Consider the following 21788-nt stretch of genomic DNA (forward strand, 5'->3'; position numbering starts at 1 on the left):
AAATGGTGAAATGAGCCGAATTTATGGCACTTTCGATAATATTATGAAAAATTATTGGCGTATCGATATCGCGTAAAGAATAGTTCTAAATTTACAGATACCATCATAACGAACAGATTAATTTCACCGGAATTCGAAATTCCATATCATTGTCACCATCTATACAACAAAATTTCCCCAAATGCAATTGACTGACTTTCCAAAAGGTATCTCAATTACTAATAGTTTGATAATGAGTTTCATGTTTCTATCATGTAATTCATATTGTTGATTTTAAGTTGTTGTAATGTATTTTTTTTTCAAGATTTATCTCTTCCGTTCTTGATATTTTCTAAAGCCTCCGCTCGAAACCACTTTTCATCTTCAACATGGTTTCACCAGGTCCACAAAATCCCTCAAAAACGCCAGTCCAGTCGGCATGTGAACATTTAAACCTTTAAATAGACGGTTTAGTTCTGGTTTTGATAAAAAGTTATGAGCTTTCTAATTGTTATCAGTTGTAAGAAAATCATAGCAGAAATGACCCCTGAAAAGGAATGCTCTTCAGATGCCCTCATATTTGAAATAGGACGAGATATAGCTGAAAAGTTTGCACAAAACTTTCAGCAAGATTAAATCATTTTAGTCATTTAAAAAGTCTCGCAGTATATAATACATCAATTATCATGTTTATTACATAGGCATTACATAATTTCTATGTTGTACATAAGGAATCGACCTTTCGAACTTGCTGCCAGACAGTTTTATGTCAAATCGTAATCGCATAACAAGTGCTCCACTTCCTTTTTAAACATAATTTTGACGGAGGCCATTGCTGTTGAATTGGTGGTCACTGGGGTAACCTCAAAACACTAATTACCTACGTAAAACCTAGTAGGTCATGGTCGCCAGTGTTGTGTTGGGTTAGGTCACAAAGGAAATATATTTTCCCTCGGTGTTTAGCCTCAAATCTTTAGATGAGCTATACAGGTTTTTCATGGAAGAACAGTCGAAATACAATTCAGTTTTCCAGAAAAAAACATGCAAATCGGTCCTTGAAAGGACCGCTGGTTAATCTCTCTTGCATGCAGTTCTTAGAATAAACTTTAAATGGCAGATACAGAATACAAGACAAGTGGGAGAAGTATACATATTATAGGTAGTTCAATGAACTGACTTTTTTTCTTTAGTGAGTTCTGAAAAGAACGATTTGTTTCTAAAAGAATGATTTGGTTCTTTCCAAGATAGAATAACAAGAACAAGCTGATTGGTGTTTTAGGGAAAGCTTTATTGGGATTTAAACCTTAATCTTAAGTGTGCTCCGTGGAGCTATACGTCACATTCAGAATTTAACTTTTAAGTACATTATTAGATGGACTGCCTTGGTGTTTACAAAGAACTACAACATACGTTCATAAGTTTTATGTCTCTTTGATATAGGGACAATAGATTTATTGGTAGTACAATAGACTTTAACCCCGTATGTAGCAGCCATCAAGTCAAACAAAATTGTTAGACCAAACAGGAGCAGGCATTGTGTTTATCGCTCAATCTACAACCAAACTGTACTTTAATCGGAAGTGTGAGGGAAGAACAAAGTACGTGTAGAGTCCAACAAAAGTCAAAAGTTCTGAAGCTTTCAGGAGTCGCCAGAGAAAAACGACAAAACCCGTGTTGCATGACGGGTGACGCAGAGTTGCACAGCTGTGAAACGTCTTTAATCACGCAAAACTCATTCTCCGAAAGCGGCAAAAGACATCAAGTATTTCGAGTTGTCAGGCAGACGTGCTTTGTGCTCAGTCTCATCATCATTTGAGACATTTTTGTGAGCGGGACATTAAAAAGTATAATTGAGAGAAATGTCTGCCAAGGCAGTCGTGATCTGCCTCTTGTTAGGTCTGTTAAGTGGGGTACAATCAGCTGCTCACGGGCGCCTTAAGAACAAGGGAGTACGAACCAGGAGCTGCGTCGTGACAGACTTCCAAGTCCACGACGACTTCGACGTCCAACGGGTAAGAGGAAACTGGAGGTCATCTTGACAATAACTATGTTTATTATTATGATTATATAGGGCCTAAAAATGTATGAATCATAATTAGAATAGTGATTATCGGGAGTGGTGGATGTCTCATGGTTAAAGTCAGATGAATTAGTGGTGGTGGTGGTGGTGGTGATGATGATGTTAATGGTGGTGGTAGTGGTGTTGTTGGTGGGAGTAGTGATAGTGATGATGGTGTGGTGGTGATGATTGTGGTGGTGATGATGGTGGTGATGATGATGGTGATGATGGTGGTAGTGGTAGTGGTGATAATGGTGGTGATGATGACGGTGGGGTGGTGGGGGTGGTAGAGGTAGTGGTTGTGATGGTGATGATGGTGGTGCTGGTTATAGTGGTGGTAGTGGTGACGGTGATGATGGTGATGGTGGTTGTAGTGGTGGTGGCCGTGATGCTGGTGATGGTTAGGATATTGATGGTGGTGGTAAATGCATGTGATTCAGAAAATATCGGGAGATCATAATTGTTCCCATTTCTTTCTTTGGCGTTACTAAATAATTATCAAATTAATTAAATGGCATAACATGACGTTTTAGATTCAGAATGACTCTGTTTCAGCTACATCAAGTCTATCCATGTATAATACAGATTAATGAAGGTATGGCAATGTCTGGTTAGCTCGACTAGCTGACCCATTTATCTTGTTTTCAAACGGTAATACTTCCCCTCGCTTCGTGTAGCAAATAAAGCAACACTAACACGATAAAACAATCATTCGTGTTCCAGAATATTCTTGTATCGATTGTCCAGGACCACAATACCAGAACACTTTATTATTTTGACTTATTTTTAAACTCTCAACTGCCCTTGCACAAGTTGCACCGTTGACCAAACAGTCAAACTAAACATCACTGGTGTTGAAAATAATAATCCCTTTTTTGGACGGTCAGTTGACCCCTTTGCAATTGGCACACTTTATATTTTGAGATTTTCATTGTTTTCAGGAAAATAATTAGGTTATCATCATAAATGTGGAATGACAATAGCAGATCCACCACTATATAAATAGATATGGTCAGTTAAAATTGATCTATTGACGTGCGTGTAGCTAACACCGATTTTATTATTATTACGATTTATGTTTGATGGCATGAGGAATAATTCTTAATTGCTCCAAAATCCTGTAATACCACATTTTCATTATTTCTGTGCAAATTTTTTTTTTTTTTTTTTTTTAAATCGTTATTTTTATGAAATGACGACGTCGACGATGATAATGATGAATGATGATGATGATGATGATAATGCTGTCATCGTCATTGTCATCGTCGTAGTTGTTGTTGCTGTAAATTATTGTGATATGCTCAATTTCTTGTCTTGATAATGTCGTATTAGTATATAGGGTATAGATTTAGTATATGAAAACAAATTTAATGAATCGCATTACTATTTCGTCTTATATATTTTTATCTTTACTGTTCGCCAAAGAGCTGGGGGAAAGGCTTCTTTAGCTTTAGCTTTACAGAATCTATTAAAATATCGATGAACAAAAAGTGGGCAAATCTCACTAATGATCCGAGCAAATAACCCCCGACATCGGGTAAATAAGGCAAAATCGCAGTGTAAATAACTCTTGTGAGTTTTTGGAAACACCAATCCTTAAGTAATTTCACTGTTTATGCTAAATGTATGCAATAACACGTGATCGATAAAAGTGAGTCAACGTGATCTATTTAATTTTCCTGGGCATATCCAGGTTTTTGTATAAAAAATAAGGCACAATTCCGCAAATTTCTGATAACAAGAAAAATGTTGACAACCAAACGTTAGCCTTGAAATACATAAAAAATAGATTGAGTTGAACTCTTATGAGTTCATTCCATGTTGTTGTGTATTTTTTTTTTTTTGGGGGGGGGGGGGGGGGTCCTGTGAAATCTCCGTTTTATATGCATGCTGGGGATTAGACTGCTTTAAAAAAGAATATAAACCCATCGAAAGGACATAATGAGTCAAACAGACTTGTCAACCGGAATCTGTCTCAAATGTTACCTCATAATATGCTAGCGCCAGAAGGGCATTAACGTATCGCTTTACACAGAGTTAAATTCCTTCTGCTTCTGGCTCCAAAACAAATATGTTGATGGTGAATGTAATGTGAACTTCTGGGGGCGGAGGAGATGGGTGGTACTAACAACAGGTCAGTAACAATGTTTTCCCGACAATTATGTTTAGGGGAAATAAATGTATTTACCGGGGACTCTTTGCACCTATTTCTTCCGCCACGGTGTACTATTTGTTTGTCCTTTCCTTCTTCTCCCCGTCCACCACCACCCCTCTTCTCACTTTCAATACACCCATACGGATTATAGTTTTTACACTTCATTAAACAAAATATCTTCTCTTCTTTTATTCTCTATTTTGTCTAACTTCCACTATGTCTCTCCGCCTTCTTATGAAATAAATCACTCTTTATTTTACACAGATTCTCTTCTCTTCTAGACTTATCTTCCTACTTTTCTAACTGCCAATACCTATATCCACCTTTTAATGAAATTAATCGCTCGTTGTGCTATATATAACGTTTGTTATTCTCCTTCTACCCCTTCTAACTTCCAATACACGTCTCAGTCTTTTATTTCGATGAAATCAATTGCTCGTTATTTTACATATCAATTTTTTCTTTCTAGTATGTCGGAACTTGGTACACCATATCTCAGAGTGGAGAAGCGCCCACCTCCTTTCATCGCAGATCGCACTACAGCTTACAAGAAAATGGCGTCCTCGCCATGACGACACGTCGAGTTTCCCCGTAAGTCTTTCCTCTCTATCCCTTTAAAAATGGATGATCTAGAAGTGTTTGAAGCAGTGGCTAAGCTACAAAGAAACGGGGACATGGGGCATATCCCCCCCCAAAAAAAAAAAATGGTGAAATTGGTGATGAAAATAAAAGAAAGAGAAAGCAAGAAAAGAGAGAAAAGGAAATGGAGAAGGGGAAATAGAGAAGACACCGGGAGTACCTCCCGCACTTTCTCGACAAAATTAATAGCCTTGAAAATGACTGGTCCCCTCCACCACCTCCCTAAAATAAACAACAACAACAACGTTGCAGTTGTTGTTGTTGTTGTAGGTAATAGTTTAATGGCGTTCATTCAGTATTGAATATATACGCCATATCTTTAATTTTATAAGGAAAATCAGTTATAAATAAGAAAACTGAGGATAAAGATTTGTAGTGATATAATTAATTAATCAGTGACGCAATTTATTAGGAGTCTATGGATGGTTGCAACGTTGCAATGCACCCTCAATGAGTGGACTCATACTACGCTTCTGGTCTGTGGTTTATCTTCTCCACCATGGTAGTTATCATTGATGGCAAAGTTACCATCAATGGTAAGTTTTGTGCAACAGGGCCCAGTGTATTCACGATGGGTCGGCATTTTTCTGTGTGACACCGCCTTATTAGGATATAAGAGAGACAAGGGGGGGGGGGGGGGGGGGGGGGGGGGGTGGTCGAATTGACAAATTGTGTACCCTCTCGTGATTAAGTTGCAAACCTCGTTTCCATAGAAATCGAACTTTTGACCAATCACAAATCATGAGCTTTACGATACCAATGCAGTTTGATATCGTGTAGTTTCTCGAATGTCGTCCATCGCCAGCCTTGGCTAGACACGCGCAGCTGATTCTTTTACTTTTTAGAGGTGATGTATTCCAGCCTTCACATAAATTTAGAAATATCTATGTTGTCCATACGATTCTAACTACTACATAACACATAATGCTACATAATTTTACCATGTATCTATTTGTATAAGTAGCTGCAGCTCGATGATCATGGACAGATTTGAGGATCTGTTTTAGTCTACAGTCCCATTAATTAGATATTTTGTTTGTTCGATAGATCGGCGCTAGTGTACTTTCGTATCAATTTTGACCCGTAACTCCTGCGTGGAGATGTACGCTACTAAAAACATACCCAAAATCGTAGAACTATGAGTCACAAGTCCCTCTTTGAAATATAAAACCCTTTTTTTCATATTTATTGCTCCTTTGTCCTTTTTGAAAATCTAGCTTTTTTGGGGTCAAATCTGTGAAAACATTGAAATGTTTGTGAACGTAGACTTCTACATAGACCTCTAGAGTCTACTGGTACCCGAAAATTACCTTCTTTTTTGCAAAATTTCTCACTATCATGACACCCCATCAATATGGATTGACATCACTGGATAGGTTTGAGATCTAGATCACTTACTTGCAGTGAAACTTTGTTTACAGGCAGAATGGCTGTGCCAGTGGGATGGAGTTTGTGGCGGAGGCCCATGTCCCAGAAGGTTCAACGACCCCCTCCAAGCTGCTCCTTCAGCCGCGAGGAGTGCCTGTGCCCGCAGGTAAGTGAGGGTGAACTTTTTACACACTTACACATTTCGCATTTTTAAAAGGTAAGGTTTGGGGGAGGGTGTTTTTACTCACTGAAATGTTTAATGTGGATGGATGAAAAACTCTCTTCAAGCGTGAAGGGGACACACACGAGCTCAAAAGCTTTTCCCACGCACGTTTTTACTTGATATAAGTGGGATGCACCTGCACCCCCCCCCATGGGTCTGTCAACACGTACATGTAGGGACACCCCTGTTTCAAATACAGGAGCACTTTGTAGAACTTTTATGGTACAACTACAAGCGAGATCACATCAATATTTTGTATGTCTATTGATTATGGGAACTGGATGATTTTTGAATAGTCTATGAGAAAAAGAAAATTCATTAGTCAATGGGTTAAACGCTAAAGAGGAAGGTCATCATTTATCTCTGTAAATTAGGAAGAGATGTAGACACTCAAACAACTTGTGGAACATCATTCACAAATTTCGTAATCAAAGTCTTATGTTGCCAAGTTTGCAAAGAATTCGTCCTTGATGGCTTAAGTTTATATATATCATTGGGTTGTTTAGTACATTAAATTTCAATATCCTTGGGCCAGGGCTATGGGCATTCCTAAATTCTATAACGATAATATAGATCTATAATATGCACCTTTATGATCTATTCTAACATGTATACTTGTATGCCTGGAAAGGAGATACGGTAATTGGTTATTACTGCTATTATTCTTTTATGTACTGCAGACAATTAAAGGCCCACTGCACTACTTGTAGCTACTTGCGCCCTCTATATAACAAACAATGCCTAATCGGTGACCATTGGTCCCCCATGATCCTCTTTTTCTTATGTTAACTGAGAGCTGAGTTGATGAGATAACCACCTGTTCAGTGACCTTGCTGGGCACTCTAATCCCTCCTGTAAACTATGGCAGATAAGCTTTAACTAAGATCCATAAAATAATCTTCTCTTAAATTTTTCGCTTCGTCTGTTTGGGGCCATAAGGGTGTTAACTCATATATACTTCAACACACAAAGTCTCAGCAGACAACATCGGCATCAAGTACTGAACATATCAAGCTCAGCAATTTCACACAACATTTAAAGTCTAATGTTTCCTTAAAGGTGAAATTCAAAGAAAATCACAAATATGTCAACTAACATATCACTAGAAACTGGTAAGCTAACAGATGGCCATCGTACAAGTTTAAGGTCAACTACATATCGGGTGATTTATAAAAATACAAATACAACAGCCACCTCCATAGCAGCTGGGATATACGAGAGATTCGCCGGAAAAATAAAGACGTTTTAATGACGTCACTCTATGGACCAATACTGCCCAAGCAGATGACATCCCGTAAAGAATGAAAATAACTGCAAAGCTATTATTTGTCAAATTATAATGAGTTTAGTGTACCGGTATATAAATTTAATGGCATGTCAAACCATTCAAAAGGGAGTATGACCCGATTCTGATAACTAAAATCTTTTGCTTGTAAATACACATGACAGGGGTTAATTAACAATCAAAGAAACCAGACTTTCAAATTGAAAATCCCCCGGAATGATACTAAGGACGGCATTTGTTCCCTCTTGGAACGCCGAACATACTACGGTGTGTGCAGCTGAATATACAATGGCGTCTTATTTTGTTTATAAGCGACAGATTCCTTTATTTTTGTATCACTGCATGTGTCATCAAAATTAAACCATGCGCGGGCTTAGAGTGAGGCAATAGATTATACATTTAGCCTGACGGTAGTGAAGTAAGAAATATAACTCAACAGAAGATGAAAACACAGGCACTGAAAATGTGTGAGATGTCATGGGACATCGTCTGCTTGTGCAAACCATGTCCATACTGTGATCTCACACATCTCAGCGGCGTTCAGTGAGCTCTTTAGGTGCTATGCCGGGGATGTATTTAAGTGTTTTGTAATTTATAATAATCATTACTTTGAATGTTTCCAAGCATTGAATTTTGATAACTTTGTTGAATCAAAGTTTCAACTTTGCAATAATGAACATAAAATTAGTTATTAAATTCAATGAATATCTACTTTAAGATTTTGTGCAGTTTCCTCTGGAAGTTGTCAGTATTGTCTTAATCCATGGCAATCCCAGGAAGTAAAGACATACATCCGTTCAAACATCAATTGTTTGGCAAAATGTCAAGGGATCAAGATGTAAAGATCTACCCTTTTGTAGCTTTTTAACCAACAATTTAAATTAACAGGCAATTTAGCACATGTTGAATTCTTATCACTGTCTACTTGTTTTTTATGCCTGCTAGTGCCATTTTCATTATATTTATTTTTTCTTTTAATGCATTGGAAAGTTAGATTAAAAGAGCTTATAGAATAAGTGTTGTGATGTGGTATTTTATTCAGCTATATTAATTGTGAGCATATTTCCATGCCCTAATCATTCACATCTTTGTCCTTTTGTCAACTGGTGTTGTATGTATATCGCCCACCCAAAGCATTCCTAGATTATTTTCTGCTTTGTTAACATGATGTTCAAGTCTTCACCTAGTTCCTTTAAAGCCCCACTGCACTACTTATAGCTACTTGTGCCCCTTACATAGCAAACAATGCCTAATCGGTGCCTGTTGGTCCCCCATGATCCTCTTTTTCTTATGTTAATTGAGAGCTGATTTGATGAGATAACCACCTGTCAGTGACCTTGCAGCGAGGTCTAATCCCCTCTGGCCAAACTAGTACAGCCGGCCTTTAACAAATATTGTTCATTGTCATCCTCCTCCATCAATTCCCCCTCGCTCTCTCCCACAAACACAGAGGACTACTGGGTGATATACACGGACTACGTGGACCACGCCTTGGTCTACAGCTGTTCCCAGAGGAACGAGGATGGGACCTGTCCTGAGGATAGAGCTCGGGTGTGGTTCTTGGGGCGGGCTGGAACACTGTCGGTAGATGCACGTCATCACATGGAGTCCTTGCTCTCGGGCTTGTGTGTGGAGGTCAGCAGAATGCAGGATATTTCTACAGGTGAGAACAGGCAGTGATAAAATAATATATAAGAATTGGAAAACTAAACAGAATTATTGCATGTGGTAGCGCTTTAAACAAATTTTCCTTAGGCATAACAAAATATCAGCCCAAAGAGGGAACAAAAAAAAGATTTCCGACCGACCTAAAGGGCAATACAATATCTTTTTTTTAGGCCCTTTAGAGCAATTTAAAGAAAGAATGGTGAAATACTTTGGTCACATCACAGTCTTTTGTCAGATTTGTTGGAAGGTAAACTAGAAGGTACTTGTATTACTACTAGACCAAGAGGGAAGCGAGGAACCAACTGGGAAGAGATCTTTAAGACCGAAAGAACAAAATTGCTTTTGGCAAAAAAAATTCTTCTACGTGTAAATGAATGGAGAGTAGGGTCGGAAAAAAGTCGTTCCAGAGCACGTACTGCTCTGCTTTTGATTTCTAACACTAACAAATTCTTAACCTCTATCCTGGAGCTAACTATATCCCTAACCCTAACCTTTAACCTAACCAAAAACATTACACTGGTGTATTGCCACATTAACCATCACCCAAAGTATTAGATCTTAAATAAAGCTCGGAGAAAATGTTACCTCGACATGTTTGTGGCTACCACAGGGTAGCAACAAATACCATAAGTGCATTTACTTATCTGTGTTTAGATATGAAGTGTACTGTAGATGCTTATATCTTTTTATTTTTCTGTTGCTGATCTTTTTATGCCGTATCCCTTAAAGGTAAAGACAAGTATTGGAAACGCCCCAATTTCAAAAAATGAAATGGAAGCTCTTTATTACCAATCATGTGAAAGAATATGTTTTAACTAATACATGATGATAAAAATTTTGCCGGGAAACCACCTACTACTTGATATATTTGGTAAATTAGTTTATCTAATGGACTGTGAGAGATAAATGCACGTGTCGCGCATGTGTGTGTAGTCCCATATACATCTTTCTGTGTACAGTGCTTGTAACTTTACGAAGACTGGGCCAAATTTTCTTATCATTTTGATGATTCCAGAACCTTGCAGTACACACCAATATTTATATGCTAGATGATCAACCTTTTCTGATCGATTCCACGTTTCTTTCACAATGCAATCGCATGACCATAACTGGTCTTTATCTTTAATGTGTGAAAAAAATCCTGAAGTTAATTGGGTTCAATGTTCAAAGTTTGTTTGCTCACAAAATAGTTAAGCTCCACATGAACTGTCATCGAGCTGACATACTTTTAAAAAAGCCTGCAAATGATATGCAATTGAGTGATTGGCCTGTATAAAAGCCAATCTTCCAACTTTTCAGTGTCATAAAGATGACATCAAATAAAAAATCAATGTTAGTAATGATATGCATTTTATCTGTATGAATAGGAATTGTATAAATAAACAAGCTTGGATGAAAAGATACTCAGTAGTTTTGACCAAAATTTTGACAATTGTTACCTCAAATCTTTACTTTTCAAAAACTATGTAAACTTCCATATACTGCAGTTAAGAAAAGTGAATGATAACGGATTGAAAAGTGCTGTATATATGCAACTTTGATAAGTATTGTTTGGAAATGATTAAGTTATATGTCTATACATTTTTTCATCAAACAGTCTGTTTTGAGAATACATATATATTTTCAAGTAAGTGTAGGTACAAATATGGAAAGCAAAGTTTCTCATAATAATATTTCTGCGTCTATTAAAGTAGTGAAAAGGGGTTCATGAAATGAAATGTGTGTTAACAGTTGTATATACTGTACATTATGTATCATTATACCGGAGTGTTGGTTCAGTCAGTAGAGCGTCCGCCTTACAATGGGGAGGTTGTGGGTTCGAACCTCGGCCGCGTCATACCAAAAGACATTAAAAGACGGGAGTTGCTGCTACCTTGTTTGGCATTCAACAATAAGGGATAGAGCAACTTCGATCTGGCGCTGCTCAGTGGCTGCTGGGCTCACGATCAATTGGCAAAAAGAATTTCCATTTTCGGTTTTACTTAATAAAATTGGAGTGGACTTTAAAAGAATATTATTATTATTATTATTATTATCTTATTTTTCTTTGCATGAAATCGTCTTCTTCATCTATGGTCTATTGTATTAACTCCCTTTTATTTCTTGTGTCTTGTTAGGATGTGATGCTGAGCTTGGAGTTCCAACGTCAGTAGAGGCAATGCCGCATGGTGAGTATCAAACACATTTGATACAATTCAGAAAGGATAGTCTTGTTGCACATGATATAAACATATTGCAGTCAGTGACTCCATCATATTCAGTCCAACGAGACTGAATTGAATATCAAGAGAGTCTTTTGTTTTATGGCATTGCAAATGATTATCATATTTGTCAGGAACATATTTTGAATTCAATAGTATGTAAGGTTAATGTATCTATTTTTTAAATGCTGTTATATAGTTATACTACGTAGAGCATACTAAATACTTGTTGTCATTATCATTGTTTATTATGTAATATTATAATGATTAGTCTTAGAATTCTATGTGGAAAATGCCTTTTTGTAATTATTTGTTAATTATTATCATTATTATTTTCTTCTTTTTATTTGTTTCAGCTCATGGAGGAATGGTATCATCAACATGTCTTGTGAATGACATCCATACTATGGCAAACTTTGACAAAAACCAGGTATGCTATCAATGCTTATAAACTACAGTGAAACCTGTGTACAAAGACCAATGTCTGCAAGTGGTATTCTACACATTTCCCTTTAATACAGGTTAACATGATAAACACAGTTTAATTGGATGAATAATGCAGTATTCGTAAGCAGGAAGTGTTTATTTGCATTGAAATTAATAAATTTATGTGTAGTCAGTAAAAAAAAAAAATCATTCAGACTTGCATCACTGAATGTATGTGTACGCACGCTTAATTATTCTTTCTTTGTCTTGTACATGTGTAAAACATAAGTAGGGATATCATGCAAACCCCTTGCAAACCTATGTAAACATTAAACTGATTACCGGTAGCCATTGAGGTTAAAGAGTAACTGGTCAAGGTAATTTGTATAATAGGTAAACTTTATCTCTACATCTATTCATGAATGAATATCAGTTGTGAGCATCAACGGTTTGATTCTCCTGAGCAAATCTACATTGAACTTTTGAACATATAACAATTGTAGAACACACAGAAAAGAAATGGAGTGAATAGCTTTTCATGAACACCCTCGTGACAAAGCAGTGCATATGAATCTATGATACTCAGTAAAAATATGTGCCATAGTTCACACAGCTTTACGTGTGATCAAACATTATAGTGATTGGCTGAGTGTATATTTTAACAGTGATGATCATTTGAGAATCAATGTAAAATGGGCGTATCAAACAAACCAGGCATAAAGTTAACTCTAATGGGAAATGATGTGGTCAACTGCCGCAAAACAAATGCAGCTTTTAAAGAAGTATATGAATGGCAGCTGTGCGCAACATAGGTCCTGCGGGTATTCACTGAGCTCTGTGTTATAAGATAAAGAGATACGACGCTACACTTTACGTCAACATTTTTTTTTGGCCAGGAGGGATTAGACCTCCCTGCATGGTCACTGACAGGTGGATATCTCATCAAATCAGCTCTCAATTAACATAAGAAAAAGGGGACCATGGGGGACCAATGGCCACCGCTTAGGCATTGTTTGCTATATAGAGGGCGCAAGTAGCTATAGTGCAGTGGGGCTTTAAAGGGTTTTGCCACGTCCTATCTGAGCGAGGCCTTACTGAATAGTGTATCTATGTATAGTAACATTGCCTTGTTATGTTAAGGGATCAAGATGATAAGATAAATGTCATGGAAGAGAGATAAATGTGTAGTATATGTGATAGCATATACACAGAGCTGATTTTGAAGAAGGTCTTAGCAAATTACTATTTACTGTAACATTTGTCGGGCTATTACAGAAATCAATTCAGTGCGTTAAATATGATTACCAAGAAGAACAAATACAAAATGTTGATGTAAATGAGAGGATGTTTTAAAGTAATCTATTGGATAAATGTGTGTCGGACCAAAAGACAGCAACATAATGAAATGAATGTTTTCAACTATTTAAAGAATGATTTATGCAAATGCATTTACACTTGACCATGCTAAGTGGTACTTTTCTATAGGCGGCCAAAAGGGCCAGAACTAATAAAATAAAATAAACAAACAATGATAGAAATAAACAAAGATTCAGAAATAGACATGGAGATAATGCAAAATTAAAGACAACCTCACAATTTAAGATCACTACAAAAATAAATCAACTTTCTAAATAAATATAACACAGGAATAAAGACAACTTCAGAATTAAAAATAACTGCAAAAATAAGGACAACTCCGAATCATAAAGAAAACTTCGGACATGAAGATGTCTGCAGAAATAAAGACAAACACAGAATTAAAGATAAATGTTGAAATAAAGACAAAACCACAGAATTAAAAATAACTGTAGAAATAAAGACAACGACATAATTATAAAGAAAGCTTCGGAGATAAAGATATCTGCAGAAATAAAGATAACTACAGAATTAAAGATAACTGCAGAAATAAGGACGACTACAGAATTGAAGAGAGCTTCGGAGATCTAAAAGACAACCACGGTACGTGAAGAAAGCTTCGGAGACAAAGACAACCACAGAACGGAAGTTTAGAAACTAGGTAGATAACGACTGAAATTAAGTCTACTATAGAAACGATATGCCCGCTCCTAAAATTATACTACCAACTACAAATACATGATCAAAAACGCAAACAAACTGACAAAAATTAACCGAGAACGATATTACCTACTTCGTTGTGATGGGCTGTTTGAGGGTGATGAGGAGAGGAAGGGCATAGTCATGTAGATTGGATAGTTAGGGGCTAGTGGTGGGAGGGGGGGGGGGAAGGGGGTGTTAACGGGATATTAAGGAGTGTATACTTACTTCATTTTAAGGGGATTTATTAATTATGGACAGTGGACAAGATTGTCTGAGAGTGAGAAGAGGGAGGGCATAGTCATAATGGTAAGGGTCTAGTGGTGGGGGTGGGGGGGGGGGGGGAGGGGGCAGGGAATGGGCCTTAATTAAAAATAAATGAGTGTATATTACCTACTTTGTTTTAAGGGTTTTTATTAATTATGAACAGTGGGCAGGAATATTCATGAAGCTTGGATTATAAGGGCTAGTGGTGGAGGCGGTGGGGGGGGGGGGGCAGGAACGGGACGTACAGGGGATTTAAATGAGTGTATATTACACATTTCGTTTTAAAGGTAATACAAAATTTTGGGAATTTTTTTAAATTGGGTGGATAATGATTCTTTACAAGGTAGTGAGCAACAACAAAAAAAATTTGCCCTCGAAAATTTGAAAAATTGCACCCCCCCCCTTTGAGCGCAGGGGGGGGGGGCATCTCCAAAAAAGGGTAAAATTAACGTTAACAAATGTAAAAATAGAAATTTTTTTCCAGGCCCCCCCCCCCCCTGGATCCGCCACTGGTAACGCTAACTCCCTCGAAACCCGCCCTTAACACTGAGTTTTGTGAATCCTTATCAGCATACTCCGGCTCTTGAAGGAGCCGCAAGAGCAAGCGCGGAACCAGGTGGACCAAGCGGGCCTTGCCCCCACCCCCCCCCCCCCCCGCAAACAAAAAGAGAGAGAAGAAAAGAAGGGAAACGGAAAGAGGAAAGAAAGGGAAACAAAAAAGAGGAAAAAGAAAAGAAAAGGGGAGAAAGAAGGAGATCAGGGGGGCGTAAAGGCCATGCCTCCTAGGCTGTTGCCTCCCCCCCCCCAAATCAAAAAAATAAGAGAGAAGGAAGGAAAGGGGAAAAAAAGGAAAAGAGAATATAAAGGGAAAGGAAAAAAAAGAGAAAGAAGAAAGGTAGGGGAGATCGGCTTACATCGAAAGGGTGCGGTGCGGTGCGGCGCGGTGTGGTGAGTTCAACGCACCCAATCGATAAAAGCCCCCCCCCCCCCCCCCCCCGCTTTTCTCGAAAGGGTGCGTTGAGAACGGAGTACCGTCTTAACACACCCTTTCGAGAAAAGAGGGGGTCTTTTCTCGAAAGGGTGCGTCGACTAGTCCTTTCACATCAGTCGTTTAAAATGTTTAAGGAATATAAATGTCGTTTTATAAATTGAAATAATCAAAATTGAAACTACTTTTGCGTAGTCTTGCAGATCAGGCATTTATAAGAATTAAATCAGTAAATAAAAAGAAACACAATGAAATAATTAACTTAGATATTTAAAAAATGACAAATATAGGTGTTAAGCTAATCTTGCATATCAGTCATTGATTTATTGAAATAAAAAATAATATCCATTCTTTTTTTGTATGGAATTCAGTTTTTTAAATGTTAACTAGTCTTGCATATAACTGTCGTTAAATTACAAATAAAAATTAATTGCCATTTTACTTAATCAGACACATGTTTATGTATTCGTTAAGTCTTGCTGAAAAAATGTAGGGATGCACATGTTTTTTAAAGGGATCGTTTAACAATGTTAAATCTGATATACACGGCCCTACGGTGTTATCAGTGTCTGTGATATGGTGTAATATTGAAGCCCTAAAAAAATTTAAATTTAAGGAAAGTCACATTCTTTTACATAACATGCCCTTCTTTAGTTCAAAATAAATGTGTCACCTTCATAATCAGTTATTTTCCAATTAAGACAGCAACAAGACATACCCAATCAACATTCACTCACACACCGGTTCAACTTTTCTACAAACTTCTTTATTGATGCTAATTAAAAAGACGAAATATAATAAATAGTTTGATATAAAAGTCAACATATTTATTACTTTTCAATAAACATTACACTAGCAAACAATAATAGTAGTAACAATGAAGGTATTATGGTGAATTCAACAGAGATGGTTCCTTGCATGGGTCTGTGACACTCTGTGCTGATCCCATAAAAGCTCCACCCCCCCCCCCCTCAAAAAAAGAGAGAGAAGGAAAAGAAGGGGAAGGTAAAAAGAGGAGAAAGGGAAAGAAAGAAGAAATAAAAGGGGGAAGGAGACCGGGGGCGAAAGGGTCTTGCGTTGCAGGCTGTTGCCTCCCCGCCCCCCCCCCCATAAAAAAAATAAGAGAGAGAAGGAAAGGAAAAGAAAAAAGGAAAAGAGCAGATAAAGGGAAGGAAAAAAGAGGAAGAAGAAAAGAAAAGAAGGGGGATATCAGTTGCAATTTTCCCGCCAACAAGATCGGGATCGGGAGCCCCCCCCCCCCATTGCCTCCTTATATTCCAGTCTTCATGAATATTCCGTCCCTCTTCTCATCGCCCTCAAACAATCCTGCCCACTATTCATAATCAATAAAACCCCTTAAAACGAAAGTAGGTAATATAAACTCCTTTATTTTCAATTAATGCCCATTCTCTGCCCCCCCCCTCCCCCACCACTAGCCCCTAACCATCCAATCTACATATCGCTATGTCCTCCCTCTTCTCACCCTCAGACAATCTTGTCTACTGTTCATAATCAATAAAAACCCTTAAGACGAAGTAGGTAATATACACTCATTTATTTTCAATTAAGGCCCATTCCCTGCCCCTCCACCCCCCTCCCCCCCCCACCCCCCCACCCCTCCCCACCACCCTAGACCACTTACCATTATGACTATGCCCTCCCTCTTCTCACTCTCAGACAATCTTGTCCACTGTCCATAATTAATAAATCCCCTTAAAATGAAGTTAGTATACACTCCTTAATATCCCGTTAACACCCCCTTCCCCCCCCCCCCCTCCCACCACTAGCCCCTAACTATCCAATCTACATGACTATGCCCTTCCTCCCCTCATCACCCTCAAACAGCCCATCACAACGAAGTAGGTAATATCGTTCTCGGTTAATTTTTGCGTTTAGGACACCCTCACTCGTCCTCTTACTGTCAGTTTGTTTGCGTTTTTGATCATGTATTTGTAGTTGGTAGTATAATTTTAGGAGCGGGCATATCGTTTCTATAGTAGACTTAATTTCAGTCGTTATCTACCTAGTTTCTAAACTTCCGTTCTGTGGTTGTCTTTGTCTCCGATATATGGTCGAGTGGATAAGTCACCGGACTGTGGATCACAAGGTCCGCGGTTCAAGTCCCGCCGCGGCACTAATGTCCTTTGGCAAGACATTGAATCTACATTTTGCCACTCTCCACCCAGGTGTTAAATGGGTACCCGGTAGGATGCGAAAGCTAATGTGGTTTGATTAGCAAGTGGCGCTTGTAAAATGGCGACTGGCTGGAATGCTCCCCAGGGAGTGGAGAATGTGCATACCTTGTGTGCGGGGTAAGCCTGAATCCGATGACCGGGGTAATAATAATATGTTGTAAAGCGCTGTGATACACATGTATGTCTGTAAGAGCGCTATATAAATGCCAATATTATTATTATTATTTTAGATCTCCGAAGCTCTCTTCACTTCTGTACGTGGTCGTCCTTATTTCTGCAGTTATCTTTAGTTCTGTGGTTATCTTTATTTCTGCAGATATCTTTATCTCTGAAGCTTTCTTTATAATTCTTGTGTCGTCCTTATTTCTGCAGTTATCTTTAGTTCTGTGGTTATCTTATTTTCTGCAGATATCTTATCTCTGCAGATATCTTTATCTCTGAAGCTTTCTTTATAATTCTGTTGTTGTCCTTATTTCTAAAGTTATCTTTAATTCTGTGGTTTTGTCTTTATTTCTGCATTTATCTTTAATTCTGTGTTTGTCTTTATTTCTGCAGACATCTTCATGTCCGAAGTTTTCTTTATGATTCGGAGGGTTGTCTTATTTTTGCAGTTATCTTTAATTCTGAAGTTGTCTTTATTCCTGTGTTATATTTATTTCGAAAGTTGATTTATTTTTGTAGTGGTCTTAAATTGTGAGGTTGTCTTTATTTTTGCATTATCTCCATGTCTATTTCTGAATCTTTGTTTATTTCTATCATTGTTTGTTTATTTTATTTTATTAGTTCTGGCCCTTTTGGCCGCCCATACTTTTCATATTAAAGACAATTCAAACTTGATACCACATTGGCTTGAATGAATTGAGATGACATTTTAGAGGAAAATGATTAGTTGAAATAAAAAAATAAAAATTGTAGAAAATGATGAAATCATGAATTATCATGATATCAGAAGGATAAATGTGAATTGCGCTTGGCAAACAAGGGTTTTTTCTTCTGGGAATATTTGTTTAATATCACTCATATATCATACCTGTACCTCTTTCGCTTGTCTGAATCTTTGACCGCAAATGACGTACTATATTATCAACATTTGCCCGCTCATTTCAGTCCACTTGTCTTCCTATGGTTAAACCATAGAGAGAAGACTTAATTGAGCAGGATCCAAAAGCTTGACTGAAGTCAGCTTTAAAGAACCAATGCATATATGATACAGACTCTGAAGTATATATATGTTTTTTCTATTTCACTTTCTCTCATCTTATAGATAGTTGAAGTATCTATACTTTTTTGATTTTATTTAATTTATTGTTGTGTGCTTATAATATTTTGTATTTCTGTATAAATGGACGATCCAAATTTACAGGTTTTTGCAACCTTCGAAGCCCCCCATATAACCATTGTAAATATAGTTAAAATTTACTGTTACCTTGTATAATTTGATTTTATATTGCAAAATAAATTGAATTGAATTGAAGTTGTTCTCCTTATTTCTCATCACCTTGCAGTACACGGGCACCTGGTATGTGATATCTCATCTCCAGGGCGACATCTACCCCTACCATAGGATCTCACATTATACACTGGATGAACAGAACTCGTTCAGGATGCTCACACACAGAATAACAAGGTAGGCTAGCTTTGAAGTGTGATCGAGCTCCTAGCTGTAAGCACTCACTTAAGACACATTTATTCCAAATTGCTTTTGATGATTAACTTACTCTGTTCACATTGATGTATATTTCATATGAATTTTAATTTGTAGGTTTATTTGTAATTTTTGTTTTGTTTAATATGTAATTGTTTATCATTGTATTTTGTTTGTTATAGCGCTTAGAGACTTCAGAGGTAAGCGCTTCATAAGCACCGTTTTAATTATTATAATACTTTAGGTAAGGTTTGATTTTATGAATATTTCCTGAAACGGAACTGCAGAGACTGCAATTTGGTTTGCCTGATATTTCAAATTCATTGTTTGGAACACCAAATTTTCCATGCTGGTTATGTTGGTTCCCCCAAACTTTGAACAGAACAGTAATGAGACCTACCGTAGCGAGGGCTCAGCTCCTCAAATAAACAAATAGTATCTGGGATATTGAAATATGGCTCAGCCTTAATTGTAACACTGATGGTGCTACCAAATTTACAAATTAACGTGTCAAAAAAAAGTTGTTGTTGACACAAGTTTCTAGTCAGTATAGAGCCCTTTTTTCACTTGATACAAACATTCTTTGTCCTTTCTTTATTTCCATCTCTTAGCCCTGGTGAATGCTCCACTGCTTGGAAGTTTGAAGGTCAGGCCTACAATCCTGACACTTCAGAAACTACCTCTAAGCTGGTCCTGAAACCTTTCGGCATGCCAGTGTACGGTGGTATGTACAAACCTGCAATCCTATTGATCATTGGGATTTGTGATTTAATTTGACTTGATTTTGATTTTGACTGAAATAGGTTTCATCACTTTTATTCCTTGATTTGAATGATAAAATCACTGATTCACACTGTATATATCTCAATATTATCTGTATTACATTTTCATTACTCGGCTAACACCAGAATATCTCATGGAATATTGTAAAACTTTGTAGAAAAATACAACTTATATGCAATTATTTGAAATTCATCAGAATTCGGTAATGTTGAAATGATCAACAAACACTAAAGGATCTATAAATCATTAGGTTCAAATTGAAAACATCTCGGAGAGATATGAGACTTTGATAACATTTTTTAGGGAAAACATTATTATAGTTCATAAATGTTACATTCTGTTGCTGTCAAAGGAAACATATATGTATGAAAGTATTTCCATGCATTTCCATTTTTTGAGAAATGTCAGTCATTTCTGACTAAGTTGCGTTTGACCGATACAGGATGAAAATTCATCTATTGTTCTTCATTCCTGTAGAGGACTACTGGGTGATCTACACAGACTACACCGACCACGCCCTGATCTACAGCTGCCGGGAGACGAACGAGGATGGGACCTGCAAGGCGGAGGCCTCTCACGCCTGGATGATGAGCCGTGACCCGACCTTGACCCCTGCCGCCAGGTCGCACATGGAGATGCTGCTGACGGAGATGTGTGTAGATGTTTCCCGGCTGGTCGATACACCTCATGGTATGTATACAGTGGTGTATCCAGGATTATATAATGGTGGGGTTACCCTACACTTAACTCTTTTACTTCAGTCTGTGGTTGACTTTCAGAAAAGGAACAGACTGTTTTAGTTAACTGTTGTTACACTAGATTCTGTAGTACATTACAAATCAAAGAATTTGGCAATACATGGATGAGCTCTCTGCAAATATAAAAATTAATACATTTATATGCATTATCAAGTACTTTTGACCAGTGTTGTGTATCTCTTTGTATTTTAATTTCTATTTTTATATGTGGTTGAAGTAATAAATTATTGATATGATATTATTGTAAATATGTTATCTCGTTGAGTTTTATTTTCAATTTAAAAAAAATACAATTAAAAAAAAAAAATGAATAAATACATATTTATTGGAGTTGGCATACATTTCATTGGTATTTGATTATAATGTATCATGTTTGTTCCTGTTATTTTCTCAACCTCAGAATGTGATGAACTTCTTGGACCTGAGAGCCTTATTGACCAAGGTAGGATTATTGCTCCTCTACATGTGTTTCTATGGAGGAATGTCCTCAAAGTCCTATCACTCTAGAACATCAATTCTTGTCTTCTGCTCAGTAGATAATTTCTTGAATCAATGGTCACTCACCAAGTGACTCCAAATAGTTAAACTATCTGTTATAAAGAATGCCATAGATCTATATTGTTCTTTGGGGGGACATAAACATATTTTGATAGCTTACATTATAAAGAGACTGTTTGGATGCTGAGTTGTGATATGAGTACAGGCGCGTACACAGGGGGGGGGGGGGGGGGGGGTTTGGGGGGTTAAACCCCCCCCCCTTGGTAATTTTATGTGTGTAAACCCCCCTAAAATTTCGCTAAACCCCCCCCCCCCCCCCCCTTTTGGATTTTTTTTATTTTTTATTTTTTATTTATTTAAAAAAAAAAAAAAAAAAAAAAATACATATATTCCCATGGTTGACCTAAAAAAGCTGACCTTACCCCCCCCCCCAACGGAGCAAAATGTCAAATTTTCAGATTTCGAGACCCCCCCCCCAAAAAAAAAAAAAATGTGTCCTCTTACCCCCCCCCCCCCCCCCCCCTGAAAAAATCCTGCGTACGCGCCTCTATATAGAGTAAGTTGTCTAAACAAAATATTTACCAAGACTGAATAAA

General features: G+C 37.4%; 1 protein-coding gene across 2 annotated transcripts; it reads left to right on the forward strand.

Moving 5' to 3' along the window:
- The first annotated feature begins 1713 nt into the window (after positions 1–1713).
- On the forward strand, positions 1714–21213 carry LOC115929361. Of its 2 annotated transcripts, XM_030998213.1 has the most exons (10): positions 1714–1991; positions 4663–4784; positions 6254–6366; positions 9159–9371; positions 11494–11544; positions 11934–12007; positions 19014–19135; positions 19765–19877; positions 20414–20626; positions 21095–21213. In XM_030998213.1, the coding sequence occupies exons 1-10, from the start codon at positions 1839–1841 to the stop codon at positions 21199–21201; spliced, it is 1281 nt and encodes a 426-aa protein (XP_030854073.1). In that variant the 5' UTR covers positions 1714–1838; the 3' UTR covers positions 21202–21213. The 2 variants fall into 2 exon arrangements, with proteins under 2 accessions (XP_030854073.1, XP_030854074.1); XM_030998214.1 differs by lacking the exons at positions 1714–1991; positions 4663–4784 and adding an exon at positions 5606–5679.
- The last annotated feature ends 575 nt before the right edge of the window (positions 21214–21788 follow it).

Source organism: Strongylocentrotus purpuratus, unplaced genomic scaffold (genome assembly GCF_000002235.5).
Source record: "Strongylocentrotus purpuratus isolate Spur 01 unplaced genomic scaffold, Spur_5.0 spur5_scaffold_4, whole genome shotgun sequence".
NCBI classification, from domain to species: domain Eukaryota; kingdom Metazoa; phylum Echinodermata; class Echinoidea; order Camarodonta; family Strongylocentrotidae; genus Strongylocentrotus; species Strongylocentrotus purpuratus.